The sequence below is a fragment of the Marmota marmota genome, unplaced genomic scaffold (genome assembly GCF_001458135.2).
Source record: "Marmota marmota marmota unplaced genomic scaffold, marMar, whole genome shotgun sequence".
NCBI classification, from domain to species: domain Eukaryota; kingdom Metazoa; phylum Chordata; class Mammalia; order Rodentia; family Sciuridae; genus Marmota; species Marmota marmota.
In genome coordinates, this window is record NW_026000240.1 from 24,568,160 (window position 1) to 24,591,536 (window position 23,377).

At 50.8% G+C, this 23,377-nt stretch overlaps 1 protein-coding gene across 1 annotated transcript in view; it reads left to right on the forward strand.

Moving 5' to 3' along the window:
* The window catches only part of Rbp1 (retinol binding protein 1), a 23,105-nt gene extending 161 nt beyond the window's left edge, over positions 1-22,944 (forward strand). Inside the window, exons 2-5 of the mRNA XM_048794328.1 lie at positions 1-128; positions 561-739; positions 20,723-20,824; positions 22,702-22,944. Of these exons, the coding sequence (XP_048650285.1) occupies positions 56-128; positions 561-739; positions 20,723-20,824; positions 22,702-22,755 (408 nt within the window). The 5' untranslated portion in view covers positions 1-55 and the 3' untranslated portion in view covers positions 22,756-22,944. The remainder of the gene's footprint in view (positions 129-560; positions 740-20,722; positions 20,825-22,701) is intronic.
* Positions 22,945-23,377: the final 433 nt, after the last annotated feature.

Genomic DNA, 23,377 nt, shown 5'->3' on the forward strand with positions numbered 1-23,377 from the left:
CAGCCCAGAGCCGCTCCCGCCCGCTCCGTGGCCGACGCTCCCGCCACTCCCCGAAATGCCAGTCGACTTCAACGGGTACTGGAAGATGCTGGCCAACGAGAATTTCGAGGAGTACCTGCGTGCGCTCGGTAAGCGCTGCCCCGGCGGTCCCCAGGGTCCCACGAGCCGTCACCCGCCTGCTCCGCCTGGGCAGCCGCCGCCCGGTGCACCCCGACGCCAGGAAGGGCGACCGCGGCCTGTGCTTGCGAGGGCGGCCGGCGGGATGTGAATCGGAGGCTCCAGGGTTGCAAGGGTTAATTGGTGGCAAGCGTCTGCTTGTTGGCTCTGGACGCGGATAATTTAATTAGTAGAGCTGGCCTTGGTTTGCTCGTTTTTGTTTTTAAAGGTTAGTGTGAGAGCAGAAAACTTTGTTGCCAAGAGGAAAAGAGAAAAGAGCGCAAAGCCAGCGGGGGAATCCCAACTGCATTCCTGGAACCGCTCCTGGGTCCCGCTCCCTCGGGAAAGGTTCTCTTTCGAGTTTTCCTGCCAACTCTCTTCCCCTGTCTCCGCACCCCTTGCAGATGTCAATGTGGCCTTGCGCAAAATCGCCAACTTGCTGAAGCCAGACAAAGAGATCGTGCAGGAAGGCGACCACATGATCATCCGCACACTGAGCACTTTTAGGAACTACATCATGGACTTCGAGGTTGGGAAGGAGTTTGAGGAGGACCTGACCGGCATAGACGACCGCAAGTGCATGGTGAGGATTCTTGAGTCCTGGGTGTCTCCTACTCAGGAGATCTGACCCAAGGCCCCCCGCTAGTCTAGTTGATCTTTGAGAGGAGCAAAGGCCTTTCCTTGTGTTGTGAAAGACTGCGGATCTTCCCACTTCCAGCCCGCAGGGCAGGCAGCACCCACTCAGCAAGCACCCCACCACATCCAAACCTGTCGGTTTAGTTATGAGGGTTGTGGTTGCTGAATCTGCCCGGCACTTTGCCAGATATGTTCGGCGCATGACTTCACCAAGGCTCCCCACAGCCCTGAGGGCAGCAGGAGTTCCCCCTCTTACAGGTGAAGAACAGAGATGAAGGGGGTCCAGGAGACCCTGGCTAGGGACCAGCGACCTGGGGTTCCAAGTCCATCCTGTGCCCTCTAGCAGACTAGGGGCTGCTGGAGGAAAAAAAGGAAAGAAAGAAGCAATACAGGACACCACCCTGAAGCGTAAACTTCCAGTGTACCCCCATGTGAAGTCCCCTAGGGAACAGGCACCTTGATCTCTCTGGAAGCCCCCTGATCTGCCCTTCCTTGGGATGGCTGGGTCATGCCAGCTGGGACTTGGCCCCTGGTCATGCCTTGACCCACCCTATCATTTTCTGCCTACTGAGCTTCCTTTTAACCTCTGGGCAGGTCAGTGCCCCTGCAGCCCAAGCCAGAGGAAGCGGTGGTGGGGGATGGGGAAGGCCCTGCTCCTCTCCTTCCCAAGGATGGGAAGCTGTGACCAGGAGACCCCAATTAGTGCTGCCACAGCAGTTCCGGAAGGTCATCCCCAGGCCTCCAACAACATTCTCTGTTTCTGGGGTTTCTGGGGTTTCTGGGAGGTCAGGGTATTCCCAGTCTTGGGCTTGCTTCCTTTGTCTGGGTAGGGAACTGACTTGTGTTTCCATTGTGTGGGTAGGAACTGGCTTGTGCTATCCAGGGGCCCTCACACACCCCTCCCACCATTTGCTGAGGGTCTTGCTGCTAGGTCTGCTTTGTGCTTTGCATATGGCCTGCTATTTTACACCACAGCCCTGAGAAGGAGGGTTTAGTAATTCCTATTCATGCCATGACTGAGGCTCAGAGAGGAGAGGAGACTAAGAGCTGGGGACCTGAACCCTGCTGATGGGTGGCCCACAAGCCTGTGTTCTGCCAGGCCCCTCTGCTGATGGACTTTGCAGGAACAGGATGGCTGAGTTGGTAGGACCACTATTGATGGGGTGCCCACATCTGGTATTAAAGAGCCCCAGCCTGAACAAGTCACCCCACCGTGCTTACTCCTCATCAGGCACTCAGGACTGGTGCCCAGTCTGCTGTTTGGAATGGTGGGAAGAGGGAGTAGTGAGCCAGGAGTGTCCTTGAAGGGGCCACTGCAGGGAGAAGAGGCTATTGTAGAAAATGTCATGTTATGACTCAGGTCTCAAGGCCTCTTGTCCGCCAGAGAGGCTCACAACGAGGAAGGAGAGCTCAGAGAGGGTCTCAATTTCTAGTCACTGCCCAGATGGCATCCTATCTACTGCAGGGACCTGTGCTCCATGAGGACAGTGCTTGTCCCCAGCTCACTCTTGGGACCCATCTCCATCTAGCAGGACCCATCTCCATCTCTTTTCTGGGGTCCTTACCATGCCGCATGCACCTTCTGTACTCGCCTGGTTATCTTCACTCTTCACTCTCTCCATCATCCATGAACACACAAAGCATTTATGGATCACCTAGTGAATACTGGTCATCCCGTGCTGTGTGCCAGACACTGTTCAGAGTTTGCATTCATTCACTTTCTCCTCACAGGACCCTTTGCAACCCCGCTTTATAAAAAGGATTTCTCTAAATCCTTTTTTTATCACCTTGAGGAGGGTCCTAAATGGCAGAGGAAGGATCTGAGTTAGCCACTGCTTCCCTCCCGTGGTGATCACCACACCAGGAAAAGGACAGCAGATGTGCCAATCCTGATGCCCAGGAGCACACAGACCCACAATCCTGACACATGTGCTCAGCAGTAACAAAGGGACATGTATGATGAGCGTGGAGGGAGTGTGGTCATCCAGAGGAAAGGGTCCCAGATATCTGTAGGAGGTCACTTCTGCACTTACAGAGGAGGAAGGGAGGGTTGGGGACACACAGGAAGGGAGAGTAGCCAGCTTTTCTCAATCCAGCGTGATAGGTGGGCCTGGCAGCTGGGCAAACTCCCAAGTAGACAGCCTTCTCTCACCTTGCCATTGACTCCTGGGAGGTGGGATGGCCCTGGCCCTCTGCTCTGCTTTGCCCTCCGCTTGGACCCCAGCAGTGCAGAGAAGCCCCTCTCTCTGGGCAGCCTGCTGGATGCTGTGCACCTTGGCACCACCACGAAGAGCACACTGGGGGTGATGGAGGATGAGGAGTTCGGCAGCTGTGGGGCCTTGGACTTGTGTATCTGAGCAGCTGGTTTCCCAGAGGCCAGTTTGGCCATGGACTCTGACTGCCCCTAGCTGTCCTGGGTTAGGTGATTGTCAAAATTACTTCCCTCGCGTTTCTGACCCCTGTGCTGCACTCAGAACCCAGCACCCAGAGCAGTGGCCAGGGGCATGTTCGCAGCACCTTCCAGGAGTCTTGTTCTTCATTCATTCCTTTCTTTGGGTTCTACAAGCATTTCATGGTGCTTCCTCTGTCTTCGAGCCCCTGTGTCAGTGAGATGATTCCTGTCCTCATGAAGCCCTGGGGGCAAGAAGGGAGGGGACAGACTGAGGCAGCCACTCAGGTGATCAGGGGCAGAGAAGCACTGCAGTCTGGGAGGTCTGGGATGGTTCCCAGTCTGAGCCAAGTCTTGAAGGATGGACAGGAAGTAGCCAGGCAGACGGGATGAGAGGAAGACCCAGGCCAAGAGAACAGTGCCCGGTAAACGTTATGTCAGACCTGTCCTGCACCAGGCCCTGCACCAGCTCAGATTCAGGGACACAGAGGCAACAAGACCTCCTGGATGTCCAGGCCAGTCTAGAAGACAGAGGCGTCACTGGGCAGTAATAGCCCAGTGATGGGACCAACGGGGCCGGAGGTGGGGGAGCAATGGTCAGAGAAGGTTCCAAGAAGGTGACAGCTGAGCAGGACCTTGACAGACAAGGAAGAAATAGGGCAGATTGGAGGACATGAGAAGAGTATTTCAGAGCAAACCCATGCACACTCAAGCCCAGAGGGCCTGGGTGCCAGGGGTTTTGGAGAGGAGAGAGGTGGATTCCGCAAAGACTTGAGATGGCTGAGCATGATGGGGAGGGCAGATCCTTGAGGACCACAGGGGCCTTGGATGTGACCCTGACAGGCAGGAGGGGGGTCCTGGTGGAGTGAGACCAGGCCAGGCTGACATTCCTCTGCAGAGCACCAGAGACCCTCTGGCTGGATCAGGGCTTTTCCATGGGAACCTTATCTGTATTCCAGAGCAGCAGCCAGCGGTGTAGTCCAGCTGCTGATGGGTAGTTCTGGGCCTGCACAATGTTGGAAAAACCTTAAAGCCAGTTGCCAAAGATGGCCAGAGATTGTAAGATTTCATAGAAAAATCCATATTTCTAGCTGTTCTTACAAAAAAAAGAAAAGAAAAGAAAAAGAGAGGAAGTAAAGAAAGAAAGAAAACACCAGGTGCCTGTCTGTCTGTCCCTGCAGGTTGTGGATCCTCAGTATGCTGTCACAGTTGCTCCTTTTTGATAGACATTCTCCAGGTTACCCACCTTGTTACCTGAAATGAAGGATCAAGGGGGCATTTGTCACAACTCACTCAGTGTGTTCCCTTAGAGCTGGGCCAAAGTGGAAAGAGAGGCAGTAGCTGTACAGTCAGCCTCTCGGTAATGGAAATGCCGGCCCCTGGCCGCGGCCTTAGAAACCCCAGGAGTCAGGTTTTGAGGCTGCTAATGCTCGAAGCCCCTGCTGTGGAGTATGGAAGCATCTCTCTGTGTCTGTCTGCACCTGAGCCTCTGTGAAAAGTGGAAAAACTGTAACATTTGGTGTTGAGGACCCTGGGCCACTGGTCTGACCCTATGCACATTGCAGTCTGTGCCCAGACACACCTGAAATGTCCCTGCAGTCTCTCCCCAGCAGGGGGACCAGGGTTTCAGATCTGTGCAGCCTGAGGGCTCAGCTTCCTTCCCAGTCTGGTTATTCAGATCCTGCAGGCCCCACGGGCAGCAGGGCCATGGTTTCTGTGGACGTGGGCCCAGCAGGCAGGGGCTCTTCCCTGTCTCTGGTATCCTTCTCATTAAAATGTCCACAGACCCAGGAGGACACGGGTAGCGTTTATCATACACAGCCTATAGGGGTTTGGCAAGGTGGGGGTGGGGGCGCTGGGGTAGGAAGGTGGTCTTCAGCCCACTCCTGGGTGAGGAGTCCCTCTGAAGCCATTCCACTCTTTGTCCCCAACTCCCTCCAGAGTGAGTGGCTTCTGTGGGAGAAGACTGAGCCTCAGCCAGGAATCACAGCCGTGAGCCTGGCTCCGCGTGGTGGTGGCAGAAGGGCCATTTGTCATCTGGTGGTGGACACCAGGTCAGCGTTTCCCTGTAGGAGCGGCTTTGTTCATTGGGGCCTGGTACCTCCCTCTGGCTGAGGCCTCGCCTTCCCATCCAGCTTTGAACTCAGGATGACCCTCCCCAGGGCCTGCCCTCCACTTCCAGCCCTTGCAGACTGGGGCCTCCTTTGTTTTTATTATAAAAGGGGAAAAAAAAAATTCAAATAGCACCAGAGAGTACAGGCTGAAGAGGAAAAGACCCCTTCCTTCCCGGGGCCCGGGCCCTGGGAGTCGTCACTGTTATAGTTCCTAGTGGATCTATCCAGAAACTACTCAAATGCATAAGCTATCTATTGATTGGTCAACTAGTCAATACTGGTCAATATCTTCGTCTAAAGCCAGAAGAGTGGAAGGAAGAAAGGAGGGAGGGAGGGAGAGGAGGAAGGAAGGAAGGAAGGAAGGAAGGAAGGAAGGAAGGAAGGATCAATCCACTTTTCTGCACATAGTTTTTTTTTTTTTTTTTTTTACCCAAAATATTTCTTAGGCATCTTTCCATATTAGCATTAGGATTTTCAAAATCCCTTTTACCCTCTGTGTTTCCTTCCCTCCCTCCCTGACTACCTTACATCCCTCTGTCCAGCCGCCTGCCATCTAATTATACATGATAATACGTGAAATCCACCGAGCTGCTGTTCCCACTTTGGTTTAAACTCTTGCCAGCCTCTGATCCTGCTCTTGACCCATTAAAAGGATCTTCTGGTTCTTACATTAACAAACACAATGCCAATGGCAAAATCAACTCCCCGGGCTACAGAGCCGAGAATTCCTTTGGATTTTGAAGCCTCTGAGAGCCGACCCTGCCCTGATCAGGCCTGAGCAACAGGCTGGGGCCCTTCCAGGACGGAAACACAGGACCTCTTTCATGTCTTAGCTTAAAGTTCTCCGACCTTTTGAAACCGGGTGTCAGCAGCATGTTTTTGAGGATTATAAAAAAAAAAAAAAGAAGAATTAAAGCAACCAAGTAAAATTCACAAAGCAGCTTTCAAAAATCACGCTGGTTTATTAGGTTTGGGGTCTTATTAGGCAGGAAGAAAGGAAAATAACACGCACAAGTCTTTCCCAGGCCTGCAACAAGGGCTGTTAGTACGTTTTCTCCTTTGGTCTCCACAGCAAATGCTGTTCTGCAAGTATTTGTCATACCCACTTCACAGATGAAAATCAAGGCACAGGGAGGGGCAGTGCCTTCTTGCCCCATGTTCCTCTGCCAGCTGCGGCAGGGGGAGGATTCTGATGCGTGTGTCTGTAAAACTCTCTACCATGGGTCTGGGATGAGGAGGAGCTGTGCTGGTAGAGTCAGCACAGCTGGTTTTGAATAACCTCTGTTACCTAGGAGCCAGGGCAACCTTGGCCAGTTAGACACACTGCCTCTGTTTGCCCATCTGCAAAATGGGCACCATGATTGCTGTTCTGCCTGTCTCAGAAGGCAAATTCTGAGGCCCATGGAGATAGTACAGGGGAAAAGGACTTGTGTAGTCACCACACTGTGGGGCCTCTTCTGTTATCCCAAGGCTTGTTCACTTAGGATAGCCAGATCTTCATGAGAGAGCTACAGTGGTTTGATTTTCTGATCTACATTGCTTCCCTGCCCACTGCCCAGAGAAGCACCTCCTTTTCTGGGTAGTAGTAACCCCTGCTCACCATGTAGGTCCTGGTGGGCCTGAAAATCACAGTGCACTGCCTCTCTTGGGACGAGCACCTTCTGATAGGTGGCCACCTATCAGATTCCATGGCCTGTCACATGATTGTGTCTTTTGACTCAAGCTGGACCCTTTCTTTAATTTAGGGATCCTGGAAAAGAGGTGAATTCTGTTCCCTTGGAGATTGATAAAGTGGTATGAGGTAAGCTTGGGACTCTCTGAAGCCCCTCTCTGCTGCCTTCCATGACTGCATGGAGAAATCCAACAGAAGGAAGAGAACAAGATGAGGTCAGGAGAGACAGACAGACAGACAGAGGGAAGTAACACTGGAGAGGTACAGGAGTTCCTGACCCTAATGCCACTCTAGGCTTCCCATGCACTGAAGTCTGTATCTTCCATTCCATTCCCTGTAAGCTCTTTGGGCTAGTTTCCCATCACTTGCATCTGAGGGAGCCCTCGTAAGTAGTTAGAACAGTAGTTCTCTCTCGCTGGACCATGCCTTACCCCCGAGTTTCTAATCCGGCAGCTCTGGGTTGGGCCTGAGCACTTATCTTTCTGACAGACTCCCCGCTGTTGCCAATGTTGGTTAGATGACCATGCTTTTGATATCTATAGGAAAGGAAAACGAGGAAGCTGCAGGCCCATGCCAGATTCCTATGATGTTCTTATCTTGATCTTGTGCTGGGGTTAAAGGTGCCCGGTTCTGAGGGATGAAGGGGAGTGGAGAGGAGCAGCCCTGCAGCCCTGTCCTTGGAGGTGGTGGGGCTATCTGTAAACACCAGTCTTGCAGCAGCCCATGAAGGCTGCACCCGAGGTTCCAAGTAAGTGAAGTTTGTGCAATTGAGTAGGTAGGGTGTGACAGAGTGGTCAGGAGCTTTGGCTTTGAATTGAACCTGGATTTGAATTCTGGTCCCACTGTCCAGCTGTGTTTCCTTGAAGAAGATACGTTATCCCTCTGATCCCTGTGTCCATGTGGGTAAAGCGGAGTCAGTGGTAGTACCCATTTAACAGGATTGTCATGAGGATTAGATGTGGTGATGAATTATTTTAAGTTTTTATTAATGTGTAACAAATCATCCTGAGATCTAGTGTTTTAAAACAAGTTATTTACTTTGTTCACAAGTCTGCACTTTGAGCAGGGCTCAGAGGGGATGGCTTGTTCCTGCTGCATTCCCTGTCAGCTAGAAGCTGGAGGATTCTCTTTCCAGATGGCTCACTCATGCTCACTATCCACTGGCTGCTTGGGCTTCCTCACAACATGGCAGCTAGGTTCCAAAAATAAAAATCTCAGAAAAAAAAACAAGGAAGAATTATATGAAATCTTTCTGAGCTATCTAGCCTCTGAAATCACTGTATCAGTCAACTTTCCATTGCTGTAACAAAATACCTAAGATAATCAACTTAAAAAGAGGAAAGGCTTATTTTGGCTCACAGTGTTGTAGGTTTCTGTCCGTGGTCTGTTGGCCTTGTTGCTTCTGGAAGAGAAAGCTTGTTCACCTCATAGCAGAAATGAAAGAGGAGGAGCTAGGGTCCCAATGTGCCCTTGAAGGGCATGTCCTCATATGATGAGAAGACTTCTAAGTAGGTCCCACCTATTAAAAATTCCACCACCTTCCATTAGCACCTCAGTCTGAGGACCAAGGCATGTGAGCCTTGGGGAACACTTATCCTAACCTTGGCAGTCACAGAGCAGCTGGTCTGCCACACTCCATGGTCAAGGTAATGACAGAGCCCCACCTGTCTTCTAGGGGACTCAGACCCACGTCGTAATGGGTGTGGCATGGTCCTAGTGGAGCATGCAGGGTGCTGACCTCTAAAGGTCAGTGTGCCAGACACATGCACGCTGTCCCATGGTGCCCGGTGCTCAGTGAGAGCTCTGGGGGCTTGGAGCATGGTTCTATGGTTGCAGGTCAGGCAGGGTTGGGCTGTTCTGTTTCTGACTCATGTGTAAGACCCTGCAGGGTGGGAGAGGAGTGCCCCTGGTGCCTGAGCCTGCCCTCTGCCCTTGGGCCGGAGCCTCCTCGCCTCCCTGGCCCAGCAAGAGAGGCAGGCATAAGGACTCGAAGGGGAAACAGTCCTGTAGAAGCCCTATAAGTGTTGGGGTGGCCCCAACCTTCAGCCATGCGCCCCTCTAGAGTCCCAAACAGGTGGTTCTGACAGTGGCTAAAGCACTTTCCAGCCTGAGCCTCCAGTGCTTGGGCCTGACCAGCCCAGCCTCTGGGTTTCTGGGCCCTGGTGGTCAACCCAGGCCCTGGCTCCACAGGGCTGGAACCAGAAGAGGTGGGCGTGGCCAGAAGCCTCTGAAGGCATCTGGAAGATGTTTGCCACTGACCTCTGCCAGGGCTGCTGGAAGAGAAGGGGGCTTGAGGGAGTGTGTGCCCCTGTGTGCACAGACCATGGACCCCGTGGCGGTCACCCTGTGGAATGCAGCCCTGCCTGCAGCCTGGGTCCTGCTGCAGGCTCTGCACTGAGGCTCTGGGATTTGTTGGTATTTTTACTTGGAATTGATTGAAAACTCCTCTGAGAGAAAGGACTGTGCCCAATTCACAATAGCTTGAGAGAGAGAGAGAGAGAGAGAGAGAGAGACCTGCCCCTTGTCCTCCAAACAGGAACCCCAGGTATCCCTCATGCTGTCTGAAATTCCACAACTGGAGCACACTTATATTGGTGAAATACTCAAAGACTTTCTAGGTATTTTCTTTAATATTCAAATATCTTAGAGCACCTTAGAGCAACAGCTGCCATCAACATAGGGATAGTACTAATCCCTCCTCTCCTCCTTCCTTTCTCTCCTCTTTCCCTTCCTCCTTCCTTTCCTCCCTCCCTTCCTTCCTACCTTAACCTCTTCCCTTACTTCCCCCCCCTCCCATCCCCCTTGTTCTTTCTTTCCTGATCTGAGGGTCCAAGGACAACCCGGGGTTACTCCAGGAAACAAACAAGATAGACGTGAAGGTAGGAATACAGGGAACCCAGGATATTCAAAACCCATCTTCACCAGCCTTAGAGTGAAACTGGCCCTGCATTCAGAAAGAAAGGAGAAAAAAAAAAAAAAACCAAAACCTGTCTGGCAATGTGCAGTGAATCAGAAAATCATTTTACTGTTTGACTCAGAGATCCCACTTACGGGATTATATTCCAGGAAAATCATTCAGAAGAAAAAACAACAAAAAACCCCATTTATCTCTTTGGACAAAGGTATCTGTGTGTCCCTCTGTGATGGTAATCCTCAATGACTCACATAAGCCCAACCACCCTGCAGGCCTACTGTGTGGCCGTGCTGTCCCAGGACTGTGTGTATGTATGTCTATATCATCCTCCAGATGCCCTCCATTTTATTTATTTATTTATTTACTTATTTTGGGTACCAGGGGTACTTAGCCACTCAGCCACATTCCCAGCCCTTTTTATTTATTATTTATTTTTTATCTAGAGACAGGGTCTGAATTGCTTAGGGCCTCACTAAGTTGCCGAGTCTGGCTTTGAACTTGTGATCCTCCTGCCTCAGCCTCCCAAGTCACGGGGCTTACACGCATGCACCACCACACCTACGCTACCCTTCCATTTTATGGGAACTGAAAGTCCCCCCAGGATCCGATGACTGGGTAGCCATTGCCTCGGGTTTTGACTTCAGCTAGTTCTGACTCCTGGCTTTTTGTGGTTTGTAGAACAGGCTCTCTCCTGCTGGTGTTCCTAACTGCCAAAACGTCATGGGTGGTTAGAAACACTGTGGCTTTTTAATTCCGTAGACCACTCCACAGCCCACAGCCGCGTCAACGACCACTGTGAAGATAAAAGAAAGTGTTTATGGGCAATTAGTCAACAAGTTCCATGGATTGTGCTTCTGAACATCTCTGTCCTCCTTTCCCATCCCACTGCTTGGAAGATCTCTTGCCTATAATAATGATAACAATAATAATAACAATTAACATCTCTTGTGCATACCATGTGCCAAGCTCAGCGCTTTCCGTGGATTATTTCACTTAATTACTGCAGTATCTCGCATCCATCTCCCGTCCACCATCAACACTTCAGCCCATCCTTCTCATAGTAAAAAGGGAATCGGATCACGCTGCTCCCTGCTCCACACCCCCAGAGGCTCCCCAGTGGGAGGCCAGAGCCCGTGGGCTCTCTAGCCAGCTCCCTAGATGATTACCCATCGGCAAAGACCCAACCCAGACGGCCCCTCTGTTGACCCCGATTTCCTTTCCTCCGCTGCCTTCTGTCACCTTTTGGCTCAAGTTCACTGGACAGCTGGTTAATGCATCTGAGGTTCCTGACAGGAGGGGCTCACACCTTTGCATCTTCAGGGCCTCCACTGTGTTTGCTAAAATGAGTGTTAAGTGAAAATAGCAGAACAATATAAAGGGTAGTCATTGACTGTCTCCCTGCAAGATCCACTTTAATCCCACTTAATGATAGCTAATGTTTGTGAAGTGTTTCTCCTGCACCAGGAATTCTAAGCATTTTCTGTACATTAATTCTTTTAATCCCCACAACAATTTTAATTGTGAAGGTGCCCAAATTCTTCCTATATTATATATGAAGAGAATGAGATGCAGGACGAACAGGTCAGGTAGCTGGTGGAGCTAGAATATGGGAATCTAGGCAGTCTGGCTTCAGATCGTCAGTAAGGAGAGATGGCACAGTTGTTATTTTAAAGGGTCAGTGCTCTGGATGACTTCCTCTGAGATTTTTGATATCTCAAATGCAGCATCCCCTGATGCACTACTGGTGTTTGGGGATGGAATCGAATCGTCACACGCAGGGGAGTGAGGTCTGAATTGTATCCTCTTCTTCCCAATAATGGAGGCCACATTGCTGGCTGAGAACCCAGATTCAAGGAAGGCAACTGTTCCAGGCCCTCCTATACCCATGTGTTTGTCTACAGCCCAACTCTGTTCATCAGTTTTCCATCACTGTGACAAAAATACCTGAGAAAATCAACTAAAAAGAGAAAAGATTTCTTTTGGTTCATGATTTCAAAACTTTCAGTCCTTGGTCACTTGGTCCCATTGCTTTGGGCCTTTGGCAAGACAAAGCATCATGGCGGAGAGTGCATGGTGGAGCAGAGCTGCTACCTGGTGGTGGCCATGAAGGGATGGAGGAAGAATCCAGGGACAAAATATACCCCCAGTGACCCACCTCCTCCAATAGGCTCCACTCTGAAGTTTCTACCACCTCTCAATATGCCACCAGCTGGGGACTGATCCCTCAATGCGGGAGACTGTAGGAGATATTCTAGAGACAAACAATACCACTGTCACTTCTCTGGGCCTCTCCCTACTAGTCAAAAATGGAAATAACTATAAAGCAGGGTTATGTACTTCATGGTAAGGATTAAATGGAGAATGGCATGTGGGAAAATGTACAGTGCCACCCATTCCCTGGGAACTGTCACCTGGAGACAGATTCTGGAGGTGGTTGGTCACATGTGGGAAGGGTATCCTGGCCACCAAGGGAAGAGCTAGGAGGCTCCTGGGAACAGAGAGCAGGAAAAGGGTGTGTGCCACTCCACGGCCACGGAGAACAGGCTGGGCAAGGCCAAGCAGAGTGGAGCACGGCCCATACTGTGTGTGTCCTGCACAGACACGGGCCCCTGCAGCCTCTGCCATGTCCTCTGATGGCTGTGCTCAGTGGCAGATCTAGCCCCATTTTGCAGTGAAGAAAAGAGGACCCCAAGAAGTGGAGTAATTCCCACATCACTCCGTTGGCCCACCCATTTCTATAAGCCAGCTTATGGAAGAGAATTCAGCCACGGTGCCTCGGATATTTTGTCATACAGCAGGAGAGGTGCGTTGCCTGAGGAGTGAGGCGTGCCCCTAATTCTTTTTGCCAACCATTCACTCAACAAATGGCACTGTGCTCTTTCTCTGCCATGAATTCTGGTAGCTGGTATCCTGCAGTGAGCAGAAGGACACCAGACCCCAAGGAGCCCTCTGTCAAGAGTTCCTGACCCGCTCATTCTTCTTGGTTACTGAGATTGCATCTTTTTATCTTCTGAGCAACACTTATTTCTTTTCACTTTGAAAGATCAAATTTTAAAAAATAGACCAGAAACTTCCATGAAAGAGCTGAGGCCTCCCAAGCTCCTGGGAGCACTCTCTAGAGCAGAACATGGCGCTCACTTATTTCTATTCCCCCATCTTCCCAGCCCCATCCCACCCCCACACACTACCCCATGCTGGGGGAACTGATAACAGCGGGTGGCCAGGGACAGAGAAGCAAGCAGCTGCATTTTCCCATGATCCCAGGTTTGGTCAGCTGGAGCAACAGACATGAAATGAGGAAGAAGGGAGGCTCTGAGCCATCTCCCCAGCAAGTTCAGGGTCCGGCTTCGTGGAGAATGTGATGCCAAGAGACGGTCCAGCCAGCTCCCTGCTTTTGTTCGTATTGGTACCTTTTTGAGGGGTCCTCTTGTTTCTTTTCTTTCTTATTCTTCTTCCTAAACCTAATTCTATGGCCTTTTCTGGCATCAGGTCTAACGTTACTTCTAGCCACACCTTCTCCAGGAAGCTTCCCTGATGGGCCTCTGCCCGGAACTTCCGGCCCCTCTGGCTACCTGGCACTCCTGCTGGAGCTCCTTCTGGTGTCCCCTGCTCCAATAGTCTGAGCCCTTTGCCTCACGCCCTCCTCAGTCCTGAGGCTGCTGTGCAGCAGGTACGGACCCCATGACTGCTGGATGCCATTGCCTTGTACGGGACCATCCTGCAAAATCCACTGCTTATCCAAGGGGCAGCTTAGGCCAGGGAACGGCAGAGCCCAGTAGCTGGGGGCACGGATGTGTCCTCAGAGTCAAAGCTCATCTTCCCACTTCATGGCAAGGTCCTCGGTCCTCGGTCTGCAGAGCTGTAAACTGGGGAGGGTGTGCCTGCTCCAGGAAGTCCTGAGGAATCAGCTTGATATGATCCATACTTAATACCCAACCTGGCACATCGTCCCCAAACATGTCATTATGGTGACCGGAGTGACAGGGATGCTCTCATGTGACCACATGTGACCAACCACCTCCAGAAGCCTCCCCTGACCCCCCAGGCAGGGCTGGATGCCACAGGCCTGTGACCTTCTCCAGCCCTACTTCCCACCTCCCCATCCAGAAACTGGGCCTCTGTGGGGCCCTGAGCACTCTGACAGATTAAGTTGATTCTAGACACTTTCTGGAATGTTTAAGGGAAAAAAATAACACGTCAAGATTATTAGTCTGGACTATTTTTTTTTTTTTTTTTCATTTTATTTTTCCTAAGAATCGTGTTATCATTTGCTGCTAAGTTCTTCACGGTGGAATCGAATTCTTCCAGGCCCACAAAGGCCTTCGGTGGCTACCCTGGTTCCTGGTAGCTGCTTCTGACAGCTTTTATGTCTCTAATTACTCATTCGCATTTAAGGCCTTATTAATTTAGTTTTAATCTGCTTTTATAGTACCCTGGCTGTATGCTGATTTTAGGTCATTGCTAGCCCCCAGGAATGGACCAGGAGGACAGGAGCCACCCGCTGTCTACTTGCCGGCCTGGTCTCACAGGAAACTTGTGGACTTGGCTGCAAAGAACTGGGTTCAGTTACAGCCCAGCTCCTATCCCCTGGGTGGTGGGCTGGTCGTTTCTCAGCCCTGACACTTTAAGATTGTGGAAAACTCCCAGCACAGTCTCTGGCAATTGGCCCATTCCCTGTCCCCCACCCTGCCCTTCCCACCCCACGGCTTATTTAACAAAGCACCGAAGGTTGCACTCATCGTTTTCCCAGGAATATACGTGTCCTAAAGGGAGAACCACATGTTGAAGTCAGACTCCAGGAGGAAGTGCTGATTGGCATCTCTAGCCATCACAGGATGTACAGGAAGTGTCCACTTGCTGTCTGGTTTTTTAATTCTACCCCCAAATCTAAAGAGTATGGCCTTTGCTGGATACAGTGGCTCATGCCTGTAATCCCAGCAGCCCAGGAGGCTGAGGCAGGAGGATGGCAAGTTCAAAGTCAGTCTCAGCAACTTAGTAAGACCCCTGTCTCAAAATAAAAATTAAAAAGGGCTGGGGATGTAACTCAGTGGCTAAGCACCCCAGTACCAATCAATAGATAGATAGATAGGTAAGAGAGAGAGAGAGAGAGAGGGAGAGAGAGAGAGAACAAGCATGGGCTTTGGAGTCAGAGCTGGGTCAATCCTGTCTCTGGCCTTGGCTAACAGAGTCGCCATGGGCTCTGGAACCACAGAGACACTAAGACTCGGTCCCACCCTCCAGTGACACATCCATGAGCAGAGGGCCTGATAGAGCTGGTAGACAAGTGTAATCCGCCATCATCTGCTCTTTGATGATGGTGGAGCTTTGATAAATGTCACAAGTGTCCTGACAGCAAAGTTGAGTCCCACCATTTGTAGGTCATGCCAGGTCACTGCCAAGAGATGGTTCCATTTAGTGGGAATTGTCTGTCACCACCAGTACTAGTCATCTGAACTGGGCCTGTGAGCCTCGAGCCATCCCCGGGATGGGGTCACTCAGGCGTTCTGGGTCACTGGGCCCTGTACAGCCGTGCCAGCTGGGGTTTATAAGTGGCTGGGGAGCTGGATAATGGCTTTTGAAATGACAGCCCCTCATCATAGTGGTGCAAAGCTGTCTTCATTCATCAGTTGGCACACACGTCTCTCTCAGAAAGCTGCTGACACAGACCAAGAAATGGAGGTTATTATTAGTTCTTGATAGAAAAGTGAGGCCAGCTTGGCTTACAAGCAGCTACCCTGGGCCCCACTCCACCTGCTCTTTCCAGTGGTCTCTGGGTGGGAATTTCTGCTGAGGAGCCAAGTTGATGGTGGCCATCCCTCCTCTCCATGTTCTTGGATGGGTCTAGCTTCATCTCTAAGGTGGGGTCCCAGAGCCCAGGTTGGGGGTGAAGTGGAGGCAGCAGAGTCCCTGTCCCTCCCACACCTGTAGGCATCTGCCCCACCTGTGACTTGAAATATATCAGGAGTATCCTCCTGCCTGAAATTCCCCCACTGGACCCCGAGTGATGGGGTCCATGTAGGAACCTGGATGGAGTGACCTCTTAAAGCCCCTTTCAGATCAGGCGTTCAGGTAAGTCTGAATCCTGGTCCCAGGTGGCCGACTGCTCCTGGTCTGGCAAACGTGGCTTGCGGCCGAGCTCAGAGGAAGGTCATGAAGAAGCTCTTGGGTCTTGGAGAAGCTTGTTATAAGAACGGACATTTTGTTTGACAAGAAAGTGAATCACCTGCCTCACCAGGCCCCTTCCAGGTGTTTCCCTTTCAGTTGTTTTTGAGGGGTTTTCTTCCTCCTTGATTTTCTGCTTCTCTTTTCTGTTCTTAGGGTCCCTCTGCTTGCTTGCTCGCTCTTTTTGTTTGTTGGTTTTTTTTCCTTTTTGTTCTGGGGATGGAGCCAGGGCCTGGAGTCTGCTAAGCATGCACTCTACCACTGAGTGTCCCACACCAGCCCAGTTAGGCTCAGTCTGATCCTCGGAGAAACGCTTGGTTTATTCCCACAGGACAGAAAGCTTAAAAAGAAAAATCCATTCCCACTCTTAAGTGAGCACAGGTAATAAAGTAGGAGAGCGAAGCCACCTTGCTGGGTCATCCCAGATGTCAGTGGGAGGTTCCAAGTAGAGTATCCATGTAAAAAAAACTAGTTAGAACTTAGGGGAAGCAGGCACCGTGGGCTCCCGGGGCTGGCTCAGCGGGCAGTCTCTGCAGAGTCTCCTCTTGGATCTGGGTCTCCTGGAAGGAAAAGGAGCATCAAAAAACTTTATCCACAATGTCCATCACTGACTGCTTCACCAACATCCAACTCTTAAAAAAAAAAAAAAAAGTTTTTTTTTTTCTAGTTACTGTTTATGTTGGACATGTGAACCCTGTCCTTGTCTAAGCGCAGGTTCATGATCACCTGCATTCAGTCCTCCTGTATGCCAGCCCTAGGCATCTTATGTATATTTTCTCAGAATAAACTTATAAAGTACATATTTTGTTTATCTGATACAATGTGAAAAACTACCCCAAAATTTAATAGCTTGAGAAAACCGCCATAGAGTCTCTCAATGCTCCGTGGTAATTGGGCAGTTCCTTGGCTCCACATGGCTGTGTTCAGCTGAGCGCCTCAGCTGTCCTCCAAGTGGACATTCTTCCATCCTCCAGGACTTTGGCACATGGCCTTTCTCTGCAGAAGAGCCTTGATCACCTCAAAGCATGGCAGCTGGGCTCCAGGAGGGCAGGGTACCAAGAGGACAGGCCCCTGGACCACATAGGCTCATGAAAGCACTGTTGGCATCGTGCCTGCTGATGCCCCAGTGGCCAGAGTGAGTCAGCCACCAAGCCCTGCGCAGGATGTGACTATCATGTGATTCGCAGGGGCCACCCATGAACCATCTACCACAGTAGGCCTCTGAACCTTCTTGCTTCGAGGACCTGAGGCTCAGAGAGGTTAGTCCAGTTGCCTAGAGTCATCCCACATGGCCACAAACAGAAGACCCAGCTCTGGCGGATGCCAAGGTGCATGTTCTTAGCTGGCTTGACCTTATATAGTTTGAGGGAATATGGAAGGAAGGTGCAGGGACCAGGACCCTGAGTTTCCAGGTCCCTAATGAGAGTGTGACTGAACCAAAAGGTGTCCCTCCAGGGGCCTGCTCAGAATCTCAGTACCATGCTCACAGCTTTTTTGTTTGTTTATTTGTTTTCCTGCAGTCCTCAAAAGCTTTAGCAAGTATCTGCTAAGCACCTTCTAGACACTTTCTGGAATGTTTAAGGGAAAAGCTCAGGCCTCAGTGGCCCCTCCCCTCAACCCCGTTCTCTGTCAGGTGTCCTGTCCTGGGCTGGGAAACAAGGGTGCATTGAGGCATGCAAGGCCAAATTCTTTCCTTCTGCTGAGTGACTGGGATAAAGTCACATAACCGCTTGAGCTCGGCCACCCCTTACATCCAGCACAGACAAAAACAGTCAGTGCTGTGTCCAGCTCACCCAGGATCACAGTCAAGAGGGGGTTGTGGTCGGAGAAGGGCTTCCTTGGCAACTGGTGTCAGGTGATAGGGACCCTTCCCTCCAAGAGGTCTGATGAGTAGTGCTCTCAAAAGCGCTTTGAGCACCCAAATAGGCTTCTGCTCCCTGCACATCTTGATCTCTCATGACACCTGATATTCTGCTGCCTGTTACTGGCTGGGGCTAAGGTGTGGTTATTGTTTACAGCCAAATGGCCCCCGTTAAAAGGTGCCAAGTGATCTGGAAAGGGTGAGACAGTAGTAGCCCAGGAGCAAAAGCTGGCTGTACCTATAATGAGCCTCTCTTGCACGAGGGTTCTGTGACACTGGTGTTGGAGGGTAAATAGGTGTGAGCCTGCTGGATCAGGTTGGGAATATTTAGCAAAAGCTTTAAAGGTGTGCACACTCTTCCGTGCAACAGTTTCTCCTCCGGACATACATTCTGAGAAAGCAATGTGTTCAAAACTATGTATACAAGGAAATCTTATTTACAGTAGCACAGAATTATAAATTACCCAAATGTCCAGGAATTTGTAATTGGTTAAATAATGGTATGAATGGACAATAAAATACTGCCAGGGAGGACAGCTTTCTGCGCCCGTCTCCAGGGCAGTCCTTCGGGGACTGCCTCACGTAGTTTAATGCTCTGCTGTTGCTGTTTTAAATATCTTAATCATTTTTGAGCAAGAGTTCCTCGTTTTCACTTCATGTTAGGCCTTGCAAATTATGTAGTCATTTCCTGAATGTTACATAACAATTAAAATAATGCTTAAGGAGAATATTCATTGAAATGGGAAATTGCCTCTACTGAGCAAAGAAATGAGGCTACAAACCCCTACATGATGCAAACCTAATTCTGTAAAAACAGAAACGTGTGTGTTTTGATAGAGGAAAAAAAAAAAAAAAAGACTTGATGGAAATACACCAAAATGTTACAGCAATTATCTCTGAAGAAGCAAGATGACAGGTATTTATTTTATTACCATTTTCTTCTTTGGGCATATTTTCTGTATGGAGTTGCTCATAGACCTTTCTGGCAAAGGCAGAAAATTGTGTATCATCCTGAGGACAAGCAAGTCCTCTTGCTCCTCTGGAGAAGTCAGGGGCCTTCATATGCCGAGTGGATTTCTGAATAAACACGGAGGGGAGATCCGTGCTTGGGGATCCCGTGTTCTTAGGAACTCCTTGAGGTTGAGGACTGATTTGGGGTCTCCGTTTCCCATCGCAAGCCTGGCACAGATGACACCCAGAGAATGGGCTTCTTGCCATGTCTGTGGCCTAAGCCTTTAGCTGTGACAGTCTCATCAGACATTGACCACACTGTTCTGTTCTGGAGGTGGGACCTTGCTGCACTGGGGCTAGATGTGGGCTCTGAGTGAGTCTCTGAACCAGGGAGAGAAGCCACGTCTCCCGGCTACTCCCAGCTCTCTTTGTGCCCTGTCTCCCTCTGGGAACAGGTTCCAAGAGCAGAGGTCACTCTTAAGCTTATGTAAAGCCAGGGAAAACACCTTGCTCCCCCTGCCTACTTCCTGTGTATCTCAGCCCAGGCCTCACCCCAACAGCAGAGGGCAGTAGTGGTCAGCAAGTCCAGAAGGGAGGCTGGTGGGCATGGGTGGGCAGTGAGGAGAGGAGGGGCGGTGGTCCTCCAGGAGGGAGGTACCCCACCCACTCCACTCAGTTCCCAGATTTCCCTCTCTCTCCCAAATCTGTATCAGACCATTGCTAACTTCCCTGACCCTTAGCTGAGTAAGGTGGGCAGGCAAGAATTTAGAACCTTCGCTCTCAACAGCCAAGGCCTGCGAGTTACTGACCTCACATGGAAGATAGGAATGCAAGGCCCAGAGCAGGAGTGGACTTGCTCAGAGCCACACCGTGAGCAGGGGCGGAGTTCTTCCCATGGTACTGGGGATGCAGGGCTCACAATGAGGAGCTGCCCCATTGGGGAGGCTATTCAAAAGGGGGTGAGAAGCCACAAACATGATGGACACATGCCCGCTGCACCTTCATGCACCTAGTCTTGGGACATGGGGCCAATCAAAGCCAGGTGCTCACTGCCATGCTCAGGACCTAGGACTGCCTTGCCTCTGAATTCCCACACTGTTTTGACCCCATGTTCCTGGGTGGGCTTGCTACGACTTGACTTCCCTGCAGCCTGCTCAGCCCCCAGCAGGACACACTGCGCTCAGGGGAGGAGAGAGGGCTCAAAGGGGGATGTGGGCTCTGAGAGGTGTCGTCAGCCCTGTGTCTGTCAAAACGAGATGCCAATCCACACTCCAGGTGGACAGTCGGGAGGAGTTAGACCCAGCACAGAGAGGGCCTGGTGGAGCAGACAGGTGGCTACTGGCTGCCACCTGTACCTATAGCTGGCTATTTAGACCTAAGATCATTCTCCTGGGAGATGAAGACTCTTTGAGGGCAGAAGTGGGGTGTTTTGGGATGTCCCAGAACCTAGCAATGGTTGAAACCATGGGTGGATGGATTAAATGATAAAGGGACAGGAAGGTACTCTGAGACATCCACCCCCTGCCAGCAAGATGCAGGAAAACAATCCTCACCAGTCTGTGCTCAGGCCTCAGCGGCCCCTCTCCTCAACCCCATTCTCAATCCTTGCAGTCACAGCCCAACCCAACAACATTTTCCCTCCTAATTATTCTTTTTAAATGAAATTTGTGAAGGTTTTCATAAATTTTAAAACTGATTTGCACACTTTAATAAAAGCATGTGGTAGACAGGGACTATTGGGCTGCAAATTTTCTGTAGTAAAATGGACGTGAGCACATCCTACATTATCAAGGTTGGGGGCTGTCCCCTCCCCTACTCCCCAGGGGCTGCACGCTCACAGCTGACAACTCTGCTTCTTGCTTGGCAGACCACAGTGAGCTGGGACGGCGACAAACTCGAGTGCGTGCAGAAGGGCGAGAAGGAGGGACGCGGCTGGACCCAGTGGATTGAGGGTGATGAGCTGCACCTGGTAGGTTCCTAGGTGGGGACAGGTGTGCCCCAGAGGTCCTTTGTCACTCTGGAAGTCTGGATGGATCTTGGAAAGAGGCACCCACAGTGACTGGGCCTTGGTTCTGCTCTGAAGCTTCTATTCCAAGGGCCTGGAACGAAGGCTCAAGTGACTTTAAAGACCAGGCCGTGAGTTCTCATGGTGTAGGTGACCCAGTTGCCCATCAAAGGAAGCAGAAGAGGAGATGCATCTTCTAATCATCAGCAATGAGCCCACTTTTCCTCTCTTTCTAGTATCTCAGAGTAGGAATATGAGCCGGGCATGATAGCACACACCTGTAATCCCAGTGATTTGGGAGGCTCAGAAAGGAGGATCACAAGATCAAGGTTAGCCTTAGCAAATTAGTGAGCTCCTAAGCAACTTAGAAAAAGCCTGTCTCCAAATAAAAAATAAAAAGTGCTGGAGCTGTGGCTCAGTGATTAAGACCCCTGGATTTAATCCTTAGTACCAAAAATAAATAAATAAAAATAGGAATATGGTTCCTATTCTGGTGATGAGGATATTTGTGACTGGTAGCCAAGGAAAATTCTCCAGCCTTCTCTAAGATATGACCTAAGCCTATGACAGGGGAAGAAAAAGCTTTTCCCAGCTCAGGGGAAACTGTAGCCACCCTGTTCTCTACCCTGGGACATCAGGTTAAAGCCACTTGCTCTGTCTACCCTCTGGGAAAAGCATATACAGAACCACAGCAGAGACCTTGGCTCCTGGAGAGTTCATAAGGCACATGTCCTCAAGCCAAGACCTCCTGTAACTTCTCTACCCCAGAGAGTGGTCCAGGTGACCTGAGCTCTGATCCCAGGCCACTCACCAGGTGTCCTGGGGTAGCTCCTTCCTTCCCTCAGCCTCACTTGCCTAAGAACACACAGGAGTTCTGCAAAGATCTATGGTCTTCAAGAGCTTTGAGAAGTGTGAACACTGGGGAAAGGCATGGGGGGTTACATTTGGAGGTGGCCAGCCTAATGCAGAGAGTCCAGACCCAACCTTGAGCCAGTGTCCTCCTGGGCCTTTGTTCCTTGACTGCAGAGAAAAGAGTAGATGAAGTGACCTTCGTTGTCCTCTGAGCTCAAAGTTCTGTGGCTCTATGCCAGAGGTTGCAAACTAGGGGCCACAGGCCTGCTTCATCTCACCCTCAAAGAGCTCCAGACTTCTTCAGCCAGCCATTTTAAAAGTTAGGAGATGCCCTACAAATATTCAGATTTCCAGTCTCCTTCATAAAAACTTGGAAGACATGGCGATAGGACTGTGGTTGCACCTGGCCTCACTCAACACAGGCTGAGCAGAGGCTGGGGCTGGGCCTGTGGGAAGGGTATGGCTGCATTTTAGAACCGCCCGGAAGGCTTTTAGTAAGAGTGATTCCAATACTCCACCCACTGAGACACCCGTGTACCGGGCTAGTGTGAGATCCAGGCATTTCCAAGCTCCACAGGTAACTCCAGCTTAGGGCTCAAGTTTGGCATCCTGGTACCACACTGCAGCCCCATTCTGCAGAAACCTACTGAGCCATGTATCTGTGCTCAGTTCCTTCCAATCCCAGGCCCAGACTCTGTCCTGGGCTCAGGCCTACAGCTTCCAAAGCTTTTTGGCCTCTCCAAGATAGCAGGGTGGGGAAGCATCAACGGGGCCTATTGGCCACTCTGATCCACATCTATTCCCCCAGCCACCTCTGTCTACAGGATGCGGAGAGACTGATCTCTGCTGACCTCTTTCAGTTGACTTTCTAAGGATTTCATGAAATCAAGTCATGGGGAACAGTAGCAGCCACTGGGTGTTTTCAAAGCTCCTGCCCCTAGATGCTCTGACATGACTCTGGTGAACCACAGCATCTGCTTCTGCTGCAGGAGATGAGAGTGCAGGGCGTGGTCTGCAAGCAAGTGTTCAAGAAAGTGCACTGAGGCCAGCGGACGACTTTGGTCTCAAGGAATGAGCAGCATGGACCTGAGGCAGATCCGCCTCTGTGCAGCGTGGGACAGAAGTGTCCAGCCACTCCCAGGCACCTGTTAGCGGAGTCTGTCTCTTCACTTGGTATCTTTTCTCTTTTTCTTCAAACAAAGCCATTTCAATAAAGCGATCTCTGTCTGAGACATCGTTTTGAAGAAGTTTCATATTCCACTGCTCACTTTCCTCCAGGGTTTCTGAGGTCAGCTGTTCCTGATGCCTCCCCCAGGCAGAAGGGAGACATTCAGACATGCATCTGCAGATTCAGCCGGGTTGCATGCTGTGTGTTATCCCCGGGGCACAGGCTAGGTTCTGAGCATGCGTGGCCTGACATCCCAGCATCTGTGAGTTAAGTACTCACCACATTCCATGTCCAGCCAGAGCTGGTATTGTGAGGGCCACAGAAGAACAGAGGACCTAGTCAAGGAGGTCTTACTGACAGAATGATGTCACAACTGCACTGCACACAACATTGTGAATGAAATGGAACTAGACAAATTGTCATCCCCAAATCTAGAATGAGATTAAACCTTAATCAAAAGCAACTACCTATTGGAATTGATTTCAGAAGAGTCATGA